The sequence below is a fragment of the Erythrolamprus reginae genome, chromosome 6 (assembly GCF_031021105.1).
Source record: "Erythrolamprus reginae isolate rEryReg1 chromosome 6, rEryReg1.hap1, whole genome shotgun sequence".
Taxonomy (NCBI): domain Eukaryota; kingdom Metazoa; phylum Chordata; class Lepidosauria; order Squamata; family Dipsadidae; genus Erythrolamprus; species Erythrolamprus reginae.
This window is the reverse complement of record NC_091955.1, coordinates 318,570-340,398: the sequence shown is the minus strand read 5'-3', so window position 1 is coordinate 340,398 and position 21,829 is coordinate 318,570. Positions and strand designations below refer to the sequence as shown.

General features: G+C 44.3%; 1 protein-coding gene across 2 annotated transcripts in view; it reads left to right on the top strand.

Annotated features, from left to right (window-relative positions):
• SEMA3A (semaphorin 3A) overlaps positions 1-21,829 on the top strand; it is a 103,513-nt gene that overhangs the window by 40,842 nt on the left and 40,842 nt on the right. The window contains exons 2-4 of one of the 2 annotated variants that reach the window (XM_070754932.1): positions 298-455; positions 3,900-3,962; positions 13,627-13,746. In XM_070754932.1, coding sequence (XP_070611033.1) covers positions 298-455; positions 3,900-3,962; positions 13,627-13,746 — 341 coding nt within the window. The remainder of the gene's footprint in view (positions 1-297; positions 456-3,899; positions 3,963-13,626; positions 13,747-21,829) is intronic. The other variant, XM_070754933.1, reaches the window with a different exon arrangement.

Below are 21,829 nucleotides of genomic sequence, written 5' to 3'. Positions count from 1 at the left end.
AGCAGTCGTTTGTGCCACCCGGCAGCTTCAATGGCATCAAAGGTCAATTATAAATTCTGTGCATCACTCAGCTATAAGTGCCAGGCATTATATAGAAAAGTTAATAGAGTGGCACATTGAAACTGAAGTTTGTTCTTCCGGTTTGAGGTTCTAGAATGGCCATTAACCAAGGGACTGAGGCCTGAGAAATGCTGCCCAAATAAATTAAGAATGGTCACTCATTTATTTATTTATTGTTCATTAAACAAGGTCATTGTTCTTTGCATTAACCATATTTTTTTTTCTTTTGTCTTGCAGAAATGCATGAAACCAGCAATATAGCCACTTTCCATGGACTGGTCAACAGTTCTAGTTACCACACCTTCCTTTTGGACGAGGAACGGAGTAGACTCTATGTAGGAGCCAAGGACCACATATTTTCTTTCAACCTACTCAACTTCAAGGATTTTCAAACGGTACTTTCCATCTCTTTTCATCTTTAGACGTATGTCGATGTATGTAAGATGACCGGTGGGGTATGAAGCTGAGCGTTGAGCCACTTAGTTAATGTAGGCAGGTCCTTTTGCAATATTACAAAGGCTCATGAAAATTATTGGGCGTAGGTAGAAGACGTGAACCCCTTCCAAGAGATGCAGGACACGGAAAAGCTGAGCAGGAAATACAGTAGCTTCCTTTTCTCTTCAGTCTTCTACATTTTGTATCACTGTAGTTGGAACTTCACCTGCACGAAGTCCAAGGCAGTTTGGGCAAATGAAACCTTTGAGTAGGATTTTCAGACTGAACTGCAGAATTGGTTTGATGAGTTGAACTTTCAAAAGCGCATTCAAAGGAATCCAAAGATTAGATGGACTTTTCCCCAGATGTCCTGAACCTTGTAGAGTTGGGTTCAGATACCTGAAGATCACTCGTTCTCTGCCTGCCCCCTGGGGAAGAACTGGAGGGTTAAAACTACAAAGAAGTAGGCTCAAACTAGGAGGAACCTTCTAACCAGTAGGTGGAAATTTGTCAGAGCGAGATCCAACCTGGAACTAAGGAGAAAGTCTCTCACTGATGGTGAGAACTATTCATCAATGGAGCAGCTTTCTTGCCAGAGTTGTGAGTACTCCATCGCTGGGGGTTTTCGAGAGCAGGCTGGACAGCTGCCCTTATGCCTGGGATGGTCCAAGGGATGCTGTCTTGGGCAGTTCCATGGTCCCTTCCGGCCCTCGGATTCCATGACTGCATGAGCTGTCAACCAGTGGAACAGCAGGCCACATGAAGGCAAGGGTTTTCCATTGCTAGAGGTCTGCAAATAGAGGCTGTGCGGTGTCCTGCCAGGGATATTCTAGTGGACCCTACACCAAAATGGACATTTGAAAAGGGGATGTCTACGCTAACTCTTCCAACTCTACAGTTAGAGTAATTCAGTTGAGTTTACTTCCCTTCTGAATCACAAAGTTCAAATGAACCCTTTGAACCAATTTGCGAATGTGAATCTACTCTTGGTTGATTCAGGCAAAAGGGTCGGCAGAACAGGGGTGTTGTTGAGAAAACAAACACAACATTTTACAGCATCCTGAGAATCTCACAGATTTTACCTTCATCCGTTCCTGGTGTTGGGCACCAGATTAATCAATACACATCCAATCCAGTGAATGGTGATCATTCATCCAATGTTCAAAATCTTTTCTGTTCCTCTACGGAAGGAAAATACGGACGATAAAGGCCAGAGGCAGTTGAAACCACTAAATTATATAAAGACAATGAACCTGATGATTTAATTCTCCATTCTGTCACTTGAGATGCTCCCATCCAGAAGATCAAATCTATGAATAAATCATTTTAGATTAATATTGATGGCAGCCACATGATGGACAATTTTGGATTTGATTGAAAACAGAGATTTAGATTGGAAGCTAATAGACGTTTCATTATGAAAGCATACGTGTAAATAAAACATTAACAATATGCATAGCATAATTATATTTTCATGAATCCTCAATGCTTTAAATCTGGCTAGGTTGCTTCTACTTTGCATTAATCCATGACCCATTAATTCTTTGCACGATAAACTATTTCTTTCCAAGTCCTGAGTGAAGATTTGTGTTTTCTGAAGATCAAGATCCAAGTAAAATTGGCCACTTCCTATTCTCTCAAGAACAACCATTAAAAAAAAATGAGTTTATTTATTTGGATGTTCTGTGAGGTTCAGGATGTAGTGCAGAAACATCTGGAATCATTAGAGAAACAGACTACTGCTCTAAGTTTTTAAAAAAAGAGATACACAGTTTAGGGTGAATTGACACGTTCCCACCTGTGTGTGTGGTGGCCCCAGGTAGTGAGTTGTGGTCACAGATTGTGGCCCAAGGTGCCTGGACTCCTCCTGCAGCCCAGCTTCCTAAAAATGCTCTTGTGTTTTTTGTGAGCAATGTGACAGTCTCCAAATCCACCACGAAACCTGCAGTTGCCTGTGCTACCTCTTGCCCCAAATGACCTTAAATGGACTTCTTCTTGCTTTATCTGCAAATTGGTTTAAGATGAAGGTGATAGTCCAGTCACGTGCCCCATTTATATTGCATGGTGGTGAAATTTGATCATGTTTTATTCTATGTGCCATTCTCAAAGCTTTTTAGAAGACATCAATAATCAACTAGAAGGGGTTTGGGGGCTTTTGCACTAGAAGGTGAAATTGATGGTTAAGAATTAATCCCAGGCACCACCAGGAATGAAATTGTGAATCGCTGTAGAATAATTGGGACAAACCCTTAAGGGCAACAAGTTCAACCTCAGAGCATCTTTCATGCAGGAGGTGCCACAACAGATTCTTTCCCCAAAATCTACAATCCAGCAAAAAAATTAATTCATCCTCTATTTATGTTGATATTTATCATCCATTCACAGAAATGACATTTCCAAATTCTGTTTGATCATTGTGCTGTAGTGTGTTTGGGGTTTGTGGAGGGAGGGAGGAAGAGAGACAGAGAGAGACGGAGGGCAGGAGGCTGCCTGTGTATGGAACAGTCCACGTATGTGGTTTATTCCTTGTTTGCACAATTTCATATAATTTTTCCTTTCCTCTTGCGTTTTCTTTTACCTGAATGTGCTACATTCTGGCCACCTGCTCTCTAGCTATAAATAAAATATTACTGTGGCTGTTAAGGTACAAAACGGGGTCTGACATGCATGGCACCGTTTGTGACATCATGTGTTCCAGGCCATCTAGGAAAACAAGACCATCTTTCATGTAGAATCCACCCCTCTGCTGCTCCATCCACCCTTTTCTGAAGAGAGACAGACAGACAGACAGACAGACAGACAGACAGACAGACAGACAGACAGACAGACAGACAGACAGACGTTTGTTTTCATATGTATATGTGAATAAATGCACATCCATTGGAAATGGCCCTGAGTTGGGCCGAGAGGCAAAAAGGAACCTGTGACGCTCCTTCAATATACCAGAGTGATTCGACACAAAAAACATGTAACCTTCCCTGGTACAGAGCTCAAGGGATTGGATACTGTAGCCTAGAGGTTAATTCTCTGGCTTACAAGGCAAAGGCTGCAAGTTCAAGTCCCAGGGAGGGTATGGCTAACTGAGGAGGCCAGAACAAGGCCAAAATAGATCTATCCTAGTCTCTCTTAATTTTCAAATCCAGCAAAAACATGTGGCACATATTTTAGATAGATGGATAGATAGAGAGAGGGGGGAGAGGGAGAGAGAGATAGATCTGTTTCTATGTATAGTAGTGCAAAAATCCAGATAAAATCGTGCACAGTAGATTGACAGGGGCAGATCATAAAAGGGAGAGAGAGAGGTCATAATCCTAAAAAGAACAAGGCAAGAGCATGGCCTGGGTGGAGATGACCTTCTCTGGACCGCCAAGTGACCTGATGCCATTGTGTCCTTGCCCCCTTAGATCACTTGGCCCGTGTCCCACGGTCGGCGGGATGAATGCAAGTGGGCCGGGAAAGACGTCTTGGTAAGTAGAGACCTCTGTCCACTCTCCTTCTTCAGGCCAGTCAGGATTTTGTGGCCTTTTGCAAAGCTTTGGTTTGCACTCACTGGCTGCCTTTTCCACAGAGGTCAAGCTCGGACATCGGTCAAGCTCCGTTTTTTCCCCATGCGCTCCTGCAGATTTACATGTGGCGGAAGGAGGGAATGAATGAGCGTCTAATTGTCCCCTTATTGAGGAGGTCTTAGGAGCTTGACCCCAGGACGAGGCAAAGGGCCTTTGGGAAGGCAAGGAGGGTCATTAATGCCTGGAAGCTTTGAAGGCCTCAGTGGGGGGGGTCTCTCTCCTGACAAGAGCCCCCGCCTGCCTCCCCCGCATCAATTTCCTTCTTCCTATTGTGGTTGACAACGGGGGATGGGGGGGCTTTATTGTCTGCATTCCTTCTGGTGTCCTCCCTCTTCCCTCCTCGATCTTTCCAACCCTCCCATTAGATAATAGGGGAAAATTGTGTGGCTGTCGGGTGTGATGATTGCAATGCTGGCAGAGGATAAATAAATAAAAGGGGTGGAATTCACTGTAATTATATACAGAGACCGGAACACATTCCTTCGAGACAAAGGGGGAGATCACCACGGTGTTTGCCATGGCCAGAGACAGCCCGGAGCTCGTCCCGAGTGAATCTTTGGGGAGGGTTTGGTAAAATATTCATAACAGCAGCTGGCCGAAATCTCTGCCCGGTCATTGGCCAGAATGGGCTTCAGGATCGGACATCCAGTGGTTAAGATAACAAGGCTGGTTTGTCCACCGAAGGAATTTGCAAACATCCCTTGAATAAAGAAGGGAGAAGGTCATAAATAACGCAGGGGCCTCCTTTTTAAGACCACGCTGGCTGGCTTCCCTTGCAGAGAGTGAGCCTCATCCTCAAGCCAAGCCTCGACTGCCCTTCCCCCACAACAAGCAAGCAAGAGTCGCTGCATTTCGTAAGGTCCAGTTCTACCAGCAAAGAAAGGGAATCCTTCCTTTTGGAAGTAATATTCAGTGGAGTTTCTCTTTCGTTACTCTCAAGGTAGATAGTAGCATTACAATGGGACCTAAAGAAGATTTAAATCAATATGGTGAAGGTATTCCCGTGATGATAAGTATTTTGCCTGTCTGAATGGTTAGAAGTTAATAAATCACAAATTGGTTGTTTCACATTTGTTTTATTTGAATGGAGTATTTATGAATCTCAGTTATTAACTGTTCTATGCTGGTCACCTTTCTCAGGAATCGCCCTTTGCAGCTGCTTTGTGGCTTATATGAACTAAGGCATAAAACCCATCAGGAAAGACTTCATGAACTCCATCTGTCTAGTCTGGAGGACAGAAGGGAAAGGGGGGACACGATCAAAACACTGAAATAGGTTAAAGGGTTAAATAAGGTTCAGGAGGGAAGAGTTTTTAATAGGAAAGTGAACCCAATAACAAGGGGGCACAATCTGAAGTTAGTCGGGGAAAGATCAGAAGCAACATGAGAAAATATGATTTGACTGAAAGAATAGTAGAGGCTTGGAACAAACTTCCAGCAGACATGGTTGGTAAATCCACAGTGACTGAATTTAAACAAGCCTGGGATAAACATACATCCACCCTAAGATAAAACACAGGAAATAGTATAAGGGCGGACTAGATGGACCAGGAGGTCTTTTTTTTCTGCTGTCAGTCTTCTATGTTTCTAGGTTTCTAAATGTGACCACTGAGGACACACGTAGGGTGCGTGGACCCCCCCCCCCCCCCCCGTTGACCTCAGCCCTGACCTGAGATTGAAAGGGAACCCTGCCAGCTAGCAGGCGGTGGCTTCACTCTGCTGGAGTCCACGGCTGCCTTCCCCCTTCACGTCAATCATGCAGTGCCATGAAACAGATCTTGCTGGGGAATCTAACATTTCAAGACCCCCAGACACTGAGGAATGAGGAGGCTCCCCGACAGTGCAGACGAGGGTCTTTTCTCCCACCAAAAACCAGGAGAGATAATGGTTAGGAGGAAATGAAAATGTTTCTCAGGTTTCTGTAATGCAGCCACTCACCTCTGTGGGAAACGTCACCCAATGTGCTGAGTTGTGTTGCACTGGGTGTGTGTTAAGAACACTCCAGTTTTGGAGTCTCTGGTTTTATTAAGGAGTGAGCAGAATAAGCCCCGAGTCTTCGGAGAGGGGCGGCATTCAAATCTAATAAATTATTATTAATTATTATTATTATTAATATTATTATTATTATCATCATCATCATCATCAAGGATGCCCAGGCACAAAGGAAACGGGGAGTTTTAGCCGATATCCAGCTGACAGCCCAGAGATATGAGTAATGGTTTAGTCAGACAAACCAGATACATTAAGGGTATAAAATAATATTTACTTTGACAAAGAACAGACCTACTCATACGCATAAATACATAAACAATACTATAGGTCTTATTTGTCAAGAACAGACCTACTCATACGCATAAATACATAAACAATACTATAGGTCTTATTTGTTCAGCTTACAAACACACAAACCAGCATTTAACACAGAGAAGAGCAGAGAAGAATCAGTGTGAGAATAACGCTTCTGGCGCCCCCTTATGGCCATCCGCAACACTAACTCTTAAAGCTATAGTGTTTTAATACATTGAAGCATACATTGTTAGTTTGTTTATATATTGCCAAACCCAAATCAGTTATGTACACAGTACTAACAGATTTGATTCTGTTGGACCCACATTTCTGATCTGATTCATAAAAACTCATCCAACTTTATCTAGATGCCCAAATCAGACCAGTGCACCAAATCACTCCAAGAAAAAGAAATATTTCTGGTCATGCCAAAAAATGCCCCCAAATCATTGCAAAGGCACTGAGAAGACCTGGATCCTGGCCACGCGTCAACCAGGGGAGCCCCATGAGCCATCTTTAGCCAGTCCCGCTCTCTAAGTCAACGCTACCCTTGCCAGGTAGGCAAAATAGCCAGCAAACATACCTAATATCGCCTATTTTTTTCCATACAAGCAACTTTGTGAGTTGACAGAATATCTATACATGGATTAATATTGGGAAAGTCATGTGTGCATAACATTCAGACTCATAAAATCCTTCCTTATTTATAGAGAAGTGGCCAACCTCTGTGGCATCTATGGTGCTTATTAGCTTTTCTCTCCACCCCCCACCCCCCCGTGCTTTGTGGGTTTGTGTCGGTGTGCATGTGGGCATGCATCTAAACCTTGTATTTGGCCATTCAGAAATGAAACGTTGGGGGGGGGGCTTTGTCACTGGTCAACTTGTGCATCATGGATTCAAAAGTTGTTTTATGCATATTTATATCCCGCCTTCCGATTTAATAGTCCTCAGAGTTGGTCATCATTCATCATTCATCACACACACCCCAATCACAACCCCCTGGTCCCCTCCTTTCTTGCAAGGAGAACAAGTGGGACATCTTCCTTTCACCAAGAATGAGAAGCCAGGTGATGCAAAGGGTTTTCCTGGAGGGCGGGGAGCTGGTTTCTGGGGGAGGCCAAGACATTTCCAGTCTTTGTTTCCAGTCTCCGCAGACCCTGCTTCCAAAATAGAAAAAGACCCAGTGATTCAGAGGTGGCACCTGCGCTTCAATCCACTGCAAATTAAGAGCCTTTCGTCTCTTGGAATCTGTGGTTGCAGTCGGTTGCCAAAATCCTCCCGTTTCACTGACGTTTCCCCAGATACGTGGAACAGAAATTTGGATCTGAGGTGACTGGATGCCTTTATGGAACATTTATAAGTATTGTTCTATAACAATTGTTTACAGTATTGATTAGGGCTCCTCAGATGAGGAATGCTCTGAATCAGATCCAAAGCTTCAAATGGGTTTAGGAAATCACATTGATGGGTTGAGTCGGTTCATCATATCGACTGCATCCAAATTGGTTGGGAGTGACGGAGGTTTGATGCTTTTCATAAACGGAATTGGACTTGACCCAACTGTCTGTCCGTCCGTCCGTCCGTCTGTCTATCCCATCTATCCATCCATCCATCTATCTATCTATCCGTTTATCTATCTAGAAGCCTTTGTATTAAAGTCGTGAAAGCTTTTCTTAAAAGCAATAAAGTGATGGCTGAAATCCACTCCTGCTTCCCAAATCCACGCGTGGTCTGCTTAGTTTCCTAGGTTGTCAGTGGAGGCCCTTGCCTGAAACGTGGTGCCAGGGAAATGGCTGTTATTGTTCTTTCCATGAAGTCAGCCCTGGTTGAGCGCCAGCCTTCGTAATCCCTCAAATGTGCTAAGCTCAGAACGTCATGAGAATCATATCCCGATGCCAGCGTGAGAAACTACAGTCTCCCATCCCTTCCTGAATAGTGAGAGTCCTCACAAAATGTCAAGATTGCAGCTTTATAGGAAAAGAGAAACAGAGGAATATACAATGCGCGCAACCTTCCATGCTTCAGCCTGTGGAGAATGAGTGCGGCTGAGAGAAGCACTCTGGGTTTCCGTCCAGAACAATTGTAACAGGTTAAATTGTCCAAACTGTAGAATAGAATAGGATTCTTTATTGGCCAAGTGTGATTGGACACACAAGGGATTTGTCTTGGTACGTGGCTACTCAAAAGTAAATCCCACTGATTTTGCAAAGGTTACGCTGCTCTTTGGAAGCCAGGTGAGGTCTCAGAAAGTACCTTTCACTTTTAAAAGGATCGGTTGTTGTGCTGCGAAGAAAGGAAAATGGGTAGATTTACACAATCCAAGGGTGAATTGATGCTCTTTCTGTTCTGAGGCCGAGTAACCTCATCTCTGTTGCAATGGAACCTACCTCTGCTTCCGGCCTCACTTTGTCTCTTCTGGATTAACTGATTTCCACAGCTTTGTAACCTCTGAGGATCTTAGAGGCCTGTTTGAAAGAGCAACTTGGCAACTCTTGTTTAAACAAATGTGACTTGATGCCAGATCTTAATTGAAGAGAAACTTTAAACTTCCTTCTATTAAAGGTGTTTCATTCTCATTTCTCCTGTGGGAAAGTGAGGAAAGACAAAATCAAAGTTGCCTTAAACATTCTGCAGTTGTGGAGGGAGTTGTGTTGGCAAGGGCTTTGTTGCGCTTCCGTGGGGTGTTTGTTGAAAACATATAGACATTGCTAAGCAACTGCCTGGCCGAGACTCACAATCTGTTGCTCTCTTTCAACACTTGTGTGTCCCCCCACCCTGTTGGACTGAGAACTTTGAAGTGCATTGATCACCAAGGGCTGCATCTGGAAATCTTTACCGGATATGTAGAAACTACCTTGGGATTAAAAGCACCGGCTCATTGATGCAAAATCTGAGTGGTTTATAAGCTTGGCAAAAACGGCCTTATGTACGCGCTTTGCCAGGAGAATCCCTTAACACGGCATCGGTCGTGATCCAAGAAGAACGTGGGAGGAGGCAAACCCACCGTCTTCTGTAGAGTAGGCTGCAGCATTCTACCAGGGTCGCCCAGAAAGTAATGCACCACTTCTTTTTTCTCAGCCTATAGTAATGGTACGGATGTGAAACTTTAGATATACATTATTTGAATTGTCAGGAGTGCGTGTGTAAATGTTGCCTTTCTTCAGGCAGATAGCGTAGCTGCAGCCGTGTTTTGAAATGGTGTCTGTAAGTGATGGACGTTACAAGCAGCGTGTGGTCCTTGAATTTCTCACTGCGGAGAAAGAAACTGTTGGGAACATTCACAAATGTTTGTGTAGATACCGTAGTTTGTGGAGAATTTGCAGAAGTCGACAGAAGTACGGTTAGTCGCTGGGCACAGAGGGTGTGAGGTCATTAGAGGCGATTCGGCCAGTGCAGAAATGGCTTCGTGACCAGAACCAGGAGTGGTACCGACAGGACATACGCACCCTTGTGTCTCGCTGAAGGAAGGTCACAGAACGGGACGGAGATTACTGGGAAAATAGGGAGTGTAGAAGAAACATCCTTCTTTCTTGTGTGTAAGTTCCATTGTGTTCAATGCGCTTTCTTATAGTTTAATTTCTTTGATTTTCGTAGGAATCTCTCTTTCTCACAGGTGAGGTTACAGAGAACGTCATTTGATTTATCTGTCAATGGAAATGTTGGGATCCTCTTGGTTCAGAGTCAGACCGGTTCCATAGAGCTGGGAGTAACTTGGCGGCCTGGGTGGCTGGAGCCGGCAGTGACCCAGGCCGGCCACACCCATATGTATTTAGTCAGCTCTAAATGGACGCTGTGAATGTTGCCATCTATTTACTGAATCTGTTATTTGGGATTCAGTCTATGCTTTTGCGATGCTGGTTCTTGGGCAATTTTAAGACATTGTGTTCTTGGGTCATTGTGTTCTTGTTTATTTTAATTTCTTATTGAATATTGATTACTGTTGACATTATAGCCTCATTTGATGACATTTCAACCATCCAGCATTTTTTAATTGCAGCTGGAAGGAGGCAAAACCACTCTCTCTCTCTCTCTCTCTCTCTCTCTCTCTCTCTCTCTCTCTCTCTCTCTCTCTCTCTCTCTCTCTCTCTCTCTATCTATCTATCTATCTATCTGTTGTGAGTGGTCCTCGACCAACTCTGGTAATGAGATATGTCATGCCAAGATGAACTCACACGCATGAATTTAGCTTGTATAAATGATGCTTTCTATATAAAAAGATTGATTTGAAATATCAGCGTGTGGATTCCTCCTTTGTTTTCAATCTGTGTAGGCCCAGGATAGAACACTATCTATCATCCATCCATCCATCCATCCATCTATCTATCTATCTATTCCATCCATCCTTTTTAAGGATATTAAGGATAAGGATAAGGATATTATCCTCAAAGATAACAACACTCTTCCATTGAATCATCATTTTATAGCAATTTTTTAACAATCATTTGAAGTTACAAATCCCAAAAACGTATCCTGGAAGTCGCACTAATGATGAAGTTACGTTCCGTGTGCTTGGAAGGCAGCTGGCGTTGAGGGCCGGTTGCAGCCCCGCTCAGTTGCACGACTGGGATTGTGTGAAGGGCTGGAAACCAGCCTTGTGTCGGGTGTGCCTGCATTTCAGAGGTCTGCGTCTGTGCACATAGACGTTGCCCTGCTGTGGGCCCTATCCCAACCGCTCTGGATGGCTGCCCCTGGTTTTCCCATGAAGGGAGGCAAGCCCCCTGCGCTTCCTTGAGGGAGAGGTGGCAACGGTTGGGGAATCCCAGTTTGAGGTAGGCTGAGCCGTTCCAGGCTCCAGGCCAAGAACATGAGTGGATGCTTTGCACTGAAGCTGTCCTGCCTTGTCCCGAGCATTGAGAATAATCCTGAATGCCAAATGTCTCGGCTAAGACATGTCTGGGTATTATCGTGGCCGTGTTTGATGGAGGGAAAGGAAGAGTGCTCACACATTGGCAGAGTCTTGGCAACATCTTAATGAACAATCTGCCTCCTGGGTGGCTTTCTTTCTTATACCACTTGGCAACCCCATCGCAAATACAGATGGAATTAGGTTTAATACTCACCTGCATTTATAGGGTTGTTGTGCCCGTGTAGTTTGATCTCTGCTTCCCAGCGAATGTGTCGGTTGGATCACTAGACGGATAGCATGGCTTGGAGGGAAAAAAATGATTTGACAACTCGGATTAAAGTTGATTTAACCGAATCCCCCTTTCAATCGACTCCTCTAACTGAAGCACTGAATCAACTTGTTTCATTGAATGAAACTGAACTGGGCACCTGCCAGTGGGTTAGGAAATTTTATAGTTTCTGTAGGTGAATCCTTGTCACAAAACAGGAAGTAGAGAAAGATCTTTCTTTGATTAGCTCCACAACAATTTATTTCGCAATACTTAGGGTTATTATTCTTATCCTTTTGAGATGAATCTCAAAACTAGCGCTATATAGTTACAGTGCAAACCTTCACAAACCCAATCGCTGGTAGAAAGTTTGAATGCCACAGAATAGGATCCGGGTACATAGATCTGGCGACTCCTAATAAGAATGAAGCCAGACATGCACTTAATCCTGGCAGAAAAAATAACAGACAGACACCCTCTAAAAATTGGAAATTTGTTCCCCTGCCCCACTGGGGCAGAAGTCATAATTGTATAAAACCTCCATTGTCATAGAGACATGACAATAACTCAACGTCTGTCTCTTCCTCCTGCGCCTTAAGGAAAGTCGAATTCTCTAGATAAACATTCTGGTCGATCGTATGTGCAGAAGATGGATATTTGCAATGCAAACTTGCATTTTCCAACCAGGCTATTATTATTATTATTATTATTATTATTATTATTATTATTATTATTTATTAGATTTGTATGCCACCCCTCTCCATAGACTCGGGGCGGCATTGCCCTCTAGATACATAGAACATATTTCACATCTAGACATTCTCAGCCCTGGGGGCCACGCTAGCGATGGAGCCCATGGATGTGGTCTACCCAAGTGGAAGAGAACCACCTCGTACAAGGCTGGGACTGTTCTTGTATTTACGTCCTTATAACTTTTTAAGAAAAACTTAATAACTCTAAAGCACAAAATCACATGGTTGGTCGAAAGTGGGAAATGTTGGTGAGGCACTTGTGCATTGCCATTTATAAGAATATTTGACCTCAGGTGTTATTGGAGAGTCTCATAAGCAACAACACCCGGTGTGTAGGCTCTGCAAAAGTCTGTTTTAACTGAAACTTAACTTTCAACCACACTGAGTTTGGTTTCCACGGCCCTTGCAAAGGATCTCCTGGTTATCTGCATTTGGGTCATTGGAAGGAATAGAACAGAATATGGAATAGAATGAAATAGACTATGGAATGGAATATGGAATGGAATGGAATAGAATTATTTCATTAGCTAAGTGATTGGACTCACAAGGAGAATCTGGTGCAGATGTTCTCAGTGCACATAAAAGAAAATATAAAGTTGTCAAAAAGAATACAATAGAACAGAACAGAATTATTTTATTGACCAAGTGTGACTGGACACACAAGGAATTTGTCTTTGGTGCAGATGCTCTCAGTGGACATAAAAGAAAATATACATTTGTCAAGAATCATAAGGTCCAACACTTAATGATTGTCATAGGGGTCAAATAAGCAATGAAGAAACAATCAATATTAATAAAAATCCTAAGGGTACAAGCAACAAGTTAAAGTCATACAGTCCTAAAAGTGGGAGGAGATGGGTGATAGCGATGATGAGAAAACACTAGTAGTAATAGAAGTGCGGACTTAGTAAATGAATCTGTGGCTTCATTACCAACGTGATCGAGGAAGAGTTGGCTCAAACTTTGGGTTTTCTCTAAGCCTCCGGGGTCTTCCGTGCTTGTCTGCCTACAGAACGTCATGTTGAGTGATGGAGTGTCAGTTTTTCTCAAGAGTCTAAAAGTGCCAAGGACTTGATGAGATCTAAACATCTCCTGTTCTTGTGAATCTACTAATTAGTCAATAGGAAATTACCTTTCAAAGTAAACCTGGGTTATCAGTTGCAAATGTTCTTGATGATATTGTTTTATTTCAATGGATGGTGTGTGTGGTTTTTAATCCAACTGCTTGTGTTTTGTGGAAAGGGAGCATGGCAGTGCCTTCACATGGTGCTAAGTAGTAAAATATTATATTAAATTACAACATCACAAATTAATACGAACCCCAATTCAGAATGGCTCTGGGTGAGCGGTGTAACTGAAAGAGGAGAGAAAGCCACCAAAGTTTTGTGTTGCCTTCTTGTCGTTTCTCTGCAGAAGGAATGTGCCAACTTCATCAAGGTGCTGAAGGCCTTCAACCAGACCCACCTCTACGTCTGTGGAACTGGAGCCTTCCATCCCATGTGCACCTACATTGACGTTGGGGGGCATCCAGAGGTAAGGATACGGTCTCATCCTCTTTTTGCAAGTCAGATGTTTTAGGCCTGGTGTTGTTGAGTGGCAGGCAAGGGCACAATCTGTATTTCATGGTTATTGAGCCGAGCAGGGTGCAATCGTGGTGGAAGTGCTTCAATGAGGCCTGGAGGAAGCTCATAGTGCCTATTTCATCCGTGTCATTTGCCTTTAAAGTCCAAGGCCTTTAAGCCCCATGCAAGCAATACTGGAGGCTATTTTACCTTGGCAATGAGTTTGTCCACGGTCGAACTGCACCCACGAGGCAACTTCCTCACATCCAGTTCAGTGTCTGGATGCAGAACTCATTCAAAAGTCTCAACCCCCAACTGGTTTGCCAAACCGTCCGTCCGTTTTCCCATTTCCGGTTAATAAGTGATCGAATGTCTCCGGGCTTCTGCGCTCTCTGCCCTGAAGTCAGTTTGCCTCCTTCCCTCCGCATGGACACCAGGACCACAAGACAGGTGGGCAGGGGCCTTTGGCCACCACACTTTGTGGCTTTGTGGCCGGGGGTTCCGCAGGAGAACCTGAGAGCGGCAGCACTCCTTCTTCTGCTGGGTTGACAACTTCAAAATAAGAGTTTTTAAGAGCCGGGGTGGCACAGCAAGTAGAGTGCAGTACTGCAGGCCACTGAGGCTGACTGTAGATCTGCAGGTCAGCAGTTCAAATCTCACCACTGGCTCAAGGTTGACTCAGCCTTCCAAGGTGGGTCAAATGAGGACCCGGATTGTGGGGCAATAGGCTGGCTCTGTTTTAAAAAAGTGCTATTGCTAACATGTTTATTTATTTATTTTTATTTATTTATTTTGTCTAGTACACAATAATACACAATGAAGGTTATAGAGGAAGGTTATAGAGGATACACTCGAGTAAAATATATCAAAGAAAGAAGAGAAGATATAGGAATAAAATATATCAATGAGAGCATAGAAGAAAAAATATAGGGATAGAAGAGAAGATACAGGAGAGACGATAGGACAGGGGACGGGAGGCACTCTGGTGCTCTTATGTATGCCCCTTACTGACCTCTTAGGAATCTGGAGAGGTCAACCGTGGACAACCTAAGGGGAAAATGTTGGGGGTCAGGGGATGATACTACGGAGTCTGGTAATGACTTCCATGCTTCGACAACTCAATTACTAAAGTCATAGTTTTTACAGTCCAGTTTGGAGCGGTTAATATTGAGCTTGAATCTGTTGTGTGCTCTTGTGTTGTTGTGGTTGAAACTGAAGTAGTCATTGACAGGCAGGACATTGCAGCATATGACCTTGTGGGCAATATTTAGATCATTTTTAAGGCATTGTAGTTCTAAGCTTTCTAGACCCAGGATTGTCAGTCTAGTTTCGTAGGGTGTTCTGTTGCGAGTGGAGGTTGTGTAGAAGGACTAACCAGGTTTTATCCTACTCACAGTTTGTTTTTGTTTGTTGAGCTAAGTCAAGGACACTCAGGGTTATCACCTGCTGGGTAGTTAGATAGCCGAGCCAACGACCTAGGCGGGCGGTGGGACCTTTGTGAGCCCAGGTAAAATCTGGACATCCCTGACACCAGTCAGTAAAGTTTGAGTTGGGCTTCTCCATGGAGTAAGAACTTGGCTCTACGGCACAATCCAGTTCGATTATATTCTGTTTTACGTGACACATAAACAAAACGATTCTAACGGTGCAGAGGTCTTGGGATGCCGGTTTATTCACGCTGCTCAGTTATTCTCGGTCCTCTCAACGGAAATGTCCAGATCCATTTATTTAATTTGGAATTCAGAATCAGAACCCCAGCTTCTTATTCTGTTAACAAGCCACAAACAAGCTCTAGTTTATTTAACGGCCCTTATTGTCGGGGGAGTTAAACAAGAAGACAGGATGGAAAGTTTGCAAGGAATTCTTGCCACTAAGCAAGGATTAATTATGGTTTGTGAAGACGGTTATGACCCAAAATAGGAGCATTCCGCTTGTCTCCCAAGTGACCTTTGCAGGGAGGATGGCTTCAAGAACAATTCAAATCCCGCATTAGTTTAATCTTTCATTGCAAGGCTTGTGGTTTAATTTATGGAGCTGTTTTTCAGCCGATCATTATAGAGCAGTTACTTGCTAAGATATTAGCAGCCTTCTTACGGATTTGACATTCAAGATTGCAAATTAATGTGAAGAGAAGAGAATATCATTATTCAAGTGAATGAGGGCTGTGCCCAATCACTTAAACATCAGATTACTGTCTACCAGAAAAATTAACATATTAAAAGCTGTGAAGATTATTTTTCTCCATCTATATATAATTTTAAAAAAACTGTTATATTTTTTAAAAAATGCTTTTTCCTTCCCCAGGACTTTTTATTTCTAGGCGGTGGGTTTTATCGTAGAGGAATTCAGCCCTCGCTCGTTACATGCTTGGATGCTTTGCTTCAACACTTGTTAATTATCAATTGTCCCTCTTGGAGACAAACTCACACCCCCCCCCCCCCCAGAATGTGGCTGATGGAGGCATCAACACCCTTCATTTGGGATCTGGGAGACACGTCAATTAACTCTGTTAACTTTTCTCTCAAGTAATTGATGAAAAGGTCCTCAATTTATTTTAGTGTAGCAAAAAATGGTGCAGGTTGCTCCTAACCCCCCGGGGCTTTCCCCCCCCCCTCCAGAAATCCACCTTTTAGCAGTTTCCATCAGTTAATGCGATCCATTCATTCCCACAAATACCTGACTCCAGTCTGGGTCTTTCTAAATATGTTGTAAGTTCTATTGGTCACTTCAAATATTCAACGTTTTGAGGATCAGAGCCTCTGTGCGAGAGGTAAAAATAAAAGTGTTGCGAAATACCAGTTCTGCAGTTGTGTTAACCGGCACAAGTCTGTAGGTAGCACAAGCTGTTCAAGTGGCACAGAAGGAGGCTCTGGAAGCTTCCGAAACTATTTCTAGCAGCGAAGCTGGGAAAGTATCGTTGTGCCTGACAAGATAAATTATATGTCATTAAATGAACCCCACGACATTCATCAGCTCTGAAAAGTCTTTCGCATCCTTCAGAATTATAGATGGCTTAAGGAGAGCCCGGGGGGGGCAGTTCCCCCCCAAGCCCCAATTTTAGCACGCAAAGGATGCCAGCGCTAACTCTGCGGCTCACGGGGAGGGGAGGAAGGGGGGGCTGCCATGGGGATGTGGAAATAAGGCAATAACGGTAAAAAGAAATAAATAACCGACGGCACGCGGGAATAAATCAAGTCTTTTTACCCTGTGGAATTTGGTGGGGGGGGGTTAATCAATTGCCTTTAATTTGAAGTGGAAATTCTTGGTAAAACATTTTATGATTTGCCCAACTTTTTTCAAAGAGCTTCCAGATGTTGACATGGGTCCCAAAGCCCCCTCCCTACCCCACTTCGGGGGACCCTCAAGATGAACTGGTGTGTGTGTGTTTGTGTGTGTGTGAAAGAGCCCCCAAAGCCTCCTCCCCCCACACACTTTGGGGACCCTCCACACGAAGGGAGGAAGGAGGGAAAAGAGGCATGGGATCGTCTAGATGCCCAGAGCCTGAACTGACCCCTCTCTCTCTCTCTCTCTCTGGGAATAGGGCTGGATCATTAGACCTCCTCCTCTTTCTGTGCGTGTGTGTGTGTGTGTGTGTGTGAAAGAGGCTCATCTAGATGCCCCAGAGGGTCCCTGGACCTCTCTTGGAATCAGACCTCCCCTGTTCCCAAATTCGCTTTTTAAGGATCATCGCTCAAGAGGAGGCGAACGGTCCCCTTCTTTCTTTCCTTCCTTCCTTGTTAGGACCGCCCTGGTTGGCTGGTGGTGAAGTGTCCCACGCGGCCAAAAGGCTGAGGCTGGACGTGGGTTTTTGGGTGGCGGAAGGGCTGTGTTGTGTTGTGTTGCTTGGCTCCTTGTTTTCCTGGATCTCAGAATTACAAAAAAAAAAATAGTGCCTAGAAGATAATGTCCACCTAACAGGGCCCAGAAGTGATGACGAGAGCAACTCTTGGCCATTGTCCTAGAGAGAGCCCTTCGCACATCCGTTGCCTTCTCAGCCCTTGCTGTCGGTAAGGCACCGTAGTAACCGAGAGAGACATTAATCTTGTCTCCTCCCTCCCTCACCCTCTCTCTCACACACACACATGCACAAACGCACACCTTACAATGGAGCCACTTTTCATTCCCCTGTAAAGTGTAGCAGAAAAGAATTCGCAGCTAAACGTTGACTCTGGCTATTAAAGAACGCTCAGCCCTCCTCCCTCCTTGTGTGTGTGGGGTGTGTGCAGGCATGTGACTTCCCATCAGGGTCGACGCCTGGCAAATGCAGGTTTTCAGGGGGGATTTGCCCCCATCTGCTTCCCAGGGTTAAGACGACAGAGGGTCCGGCTGCCTTTGGGCCTCAGGGGGAACTAGACTTCGCCGTCTCCCGGTTCCTCCCCTTTGACATTCACCCAGTGTCCCCTGAGCACTTTCTGGCGACTCCGTTGGCCCAAGTGAACGGCCAGGCGCCATCCCATCAGGTTTCACTGATTCCCGTTGGTCCTTCCTATGTTTAAAGGATATCGCCATATTTCCCGGTGGATGTGGCTTAGTTCATAAATGATTGTGTGCCAATCAATATCCAGTCATCTCAATGATCATGACTGGGAAATAATTGCTGGGATATCTAGAAGAAGAGCTGGATTTTCTGGTCTAAGTGGTATTTCAGAAGAGCACAGAGGTGGCTTTTAAGTGTCCCGACATCTGTTGAGAGACAAACGTTGCCAAGTCGACTCACCAGTCGTGAGCAGATGAAGGCACAAGTCAAGGTGGCCTTGGATCGATTCTCCTCTACGAAGAAGACAGACCGAAGGGGAAGATGACGGAGGGCCCACCTGCCGAGCGGTCAGTTGTATTTACTCTTCAGTCTGGCCCTTCAGCTCTTCTCCCAATGATGCACCCATCACAGCTGGCCTAAAGTCCATCCACCTTGATCGTGGCCTTTTATATTTATTTATTTATTTTGTCAAGTACGTATTGATAATATGCATAGATATAACATTTCTTATATGCACGAGATAGGTACTGATAGGAGAGAAACATGGGGACAGGGGACGGAAGGCACGCTGGTGCACTTATGCATGCCCCTCACTGACCTCCAACAGTGGAGAGTCTACGGGCAAAGTTTTGGGGGTTTAGTGACAAAACCACAGAGTAGGGGTAGTGAGTTCCAAGCATTTGCTACTCAGTTGCTGAAGTCGTATATTCTACAAACAATTCACTTTGGGTTTGTATTTGTTGTGTGCTCATGTGTTGCGTTTGAAGCTGAAGTAGAGTCAGTAGCAGATGATTTTGTGGGCTGTGCTTAGGTCGTGTTTAAGGTGACGTAGTTCTAAGCTTTCTAAACCTAGGAGTGTGAGTCTAGTTGTGTAGGGTACTATGTTGCGAGTGGAGGAATGGAGGGCTCTTCTCGTAAAGTATCTCTGGGCATTTTCTAACGCCTTTATGTCTGAAATGCGGTGTGGGTTCCAGACAGATGAGCTGTATTCAAGGATTGGTCTGGCGAAAGTTTTGTGTGCTCTGGTTAGTAGTGTGAGATTAGGATTAGGTGAACAACTCTTGCAGCCTTTTGGGTGATGTTGTTGCAGTGGGCAACTTTGGCACTTAGGTCATTTGATAGGAGTCATCCAAGGTCTTTTACGGAGTGAGGGTCGTCTGTAAGGTCTTGACTATTCAAGGTCTTGTACTGGGTGTTCTGATTCCTTTTGCCAATGTTGAGGACAGAGCATTTGTTGGTTGAGATTTGGAGTTGCCAGATGTTTGACCATTCGGACACAAAGTCAAGGTCTTTTGGGAGGGCAGCTATGTTATCGGTAGTGTTGGAATTCCTCAGATTCCCTCAACTTTCCCAGCAATTACACACCTGTCCAAAACTCTCCACAACATGCCTCCCAAATGGAAGGACTCAGCTATGTCTTGAGTGAGGACTCTGGGCTGATCTATTATTCAATTATCACTTTGCTTATATCCTGGCAAAAATCACCCCACCGAGCCTAATCAAGCGTTTGCCTTGGACTTCAGGGAGAGAGAGAGTAATAAATCCAGAGGAAAGATCTGCAGGATCCCTTTAGGCGCGAGAGAGGTTAATGGGAAGAGAGAGACCAACTCAAGGAAGAGATGAAAAGCACAACAGGAAATAATTCACTGGATTTTAATCCCTGTGTTTTGAATGCATGGAGTGTTAAGGATGGTGTATAATTGGGGGCAAAAAGGCCAAGATGGCAGCCACAAATATGTGATTAAAGGTCAGCTCTCAGCAATCAATAATCCTAGCTTGTGTTTTGTCTGCATTGATGCTAAATATCAACTATCTGAATATTATTTCTGGGAATCTAGATAAACTCAATGAAGAATCACACGCAGTTCAAAGCTGTGTGTTTCAGAGGCTCAGTGTGACCCCTCCTGAAGCCATGGTTGTGAGTCCTGTTGGAGTCCTTCTTCCCTTTTGTGTTTGCACACTCACAACAGGAGGACCTGTTGTCCAAACTCTGCATTTTAGCAAGCATGAAACTCCATTCTGAACTCTTGCAATGGAGCTCAGTGGGAAAAACCTCCTGCAAACGTGGACCCGTCCAGGGCTCTCGGCAGCCTTGATATGTTCATGATGACCTGGCCCCTCACCCTCAGGTTGACCCACTCCGGTGGTATCACAGCGCAGGGTAACCGTGCGTGGCTCAGACACGGGATAATTGCAGTTCTCTCTAACGGTCACTTTCTCAATAAATGTCACTGCTCCGTGTGCGTATTGAGGGAGTAAACTCTTCAATTGTCACTCATTTCTGGGGAAATCTCCCACGGATACAAACTAGGTGGCAGGGGAATCATATGTTGGTTCTGGAATAGGGAAGATGCTCCGGGGGGGGGGCACTCTACAGTTTTCAGATGGTGGAGGACCAAAGGGGGGAGGTCCACTTGCGCAGGTTCATTTCGAGGTAGGAATTTTGGGGCTGTTCTTTAATTGCCATATACATATTTTTAAGCCTTGTCTTGAAGTGTTTGTGTATTTCTCAACTCAGAATGGAAAGAAATTATACTAACATTCAAATACCTTTCAAGAAATTATATCGTTTTGAAATATCCGTGACCAGTGGGCAATCTGAAAATTAATATGACTTGGGGGCTTTCTACAACTCTTGGTTATCCATCTGGTTGGTTATCAATTACTTTGATTGATTATTTACATGAAAGAAATGGTTTAATGTCCAATAAGCCCCAACCTTCTTTTGTTGTCTTCCTCTTGCTCAACTGCCGACCTGTACGCTGCAGATTTAATGGGTCAAGAGATGAAATGCTGATCCCTGGGAGCCACAAATATGAATGAACGCTCCTTGAAGCACCACCTTCACAATACTTCGCCCCTTAGAGGGAGGTTGTGTTATCGTACAGACCCGTAGTCTTGTGAAAGCTGCGCGTAACACGTTGTAAATCACAAGGGAGTCTTAGAACACAATTACAGGAGGTTCCTGGCTTCCTCTCCTCTGATTTATTCCAGATAAAGCGATTAAATCTGGATGGCCGTATGTCCAATTCCGCAGATTAAATCAGAATGACTTTAATCAATGGAATTTGATTATGTAATTGACTCCTTAATAAAATGGGCTCAAGAGTTCTGCAGAGGATGATATGAACCAGATACCTGTTTTTTAAAAAGGGGGGGAAGCACATGACCCCATAATTCAGACAGAGGGACCCCGATCTTTTCTTCCTTTCCAACGTCCTCGCTTGGATGGCGCAGCCTTCACCTTCCTGGAGACACGTTAGAGGCCGAAAGAACAACCGGTCAGACTAACGGCAGGGACTTTTCCCTGAGGGTTTTTTTTTTGCCAGAACCATGAAGTGTCTGTGTGGTTCTCTGCTTTCAGAAAGAAAGAAAGGAAGGAAGGAAGGAAGGAAGGAAGGAAGGAAGGAAGGAAGGAAGGAAGGAAGGAAGGAAGGAAGGAAAGAAAGAAAGAAAGAAAGAAAGGAATCCAGTGTAGTGATAAATGGCGCTGATTATTATCCAAAAAGTTACTCAATCCTGAGACCTTTGAAAAGACTTAGGGTGGAATACAATCCCCATTTATGGCCTCATAAGG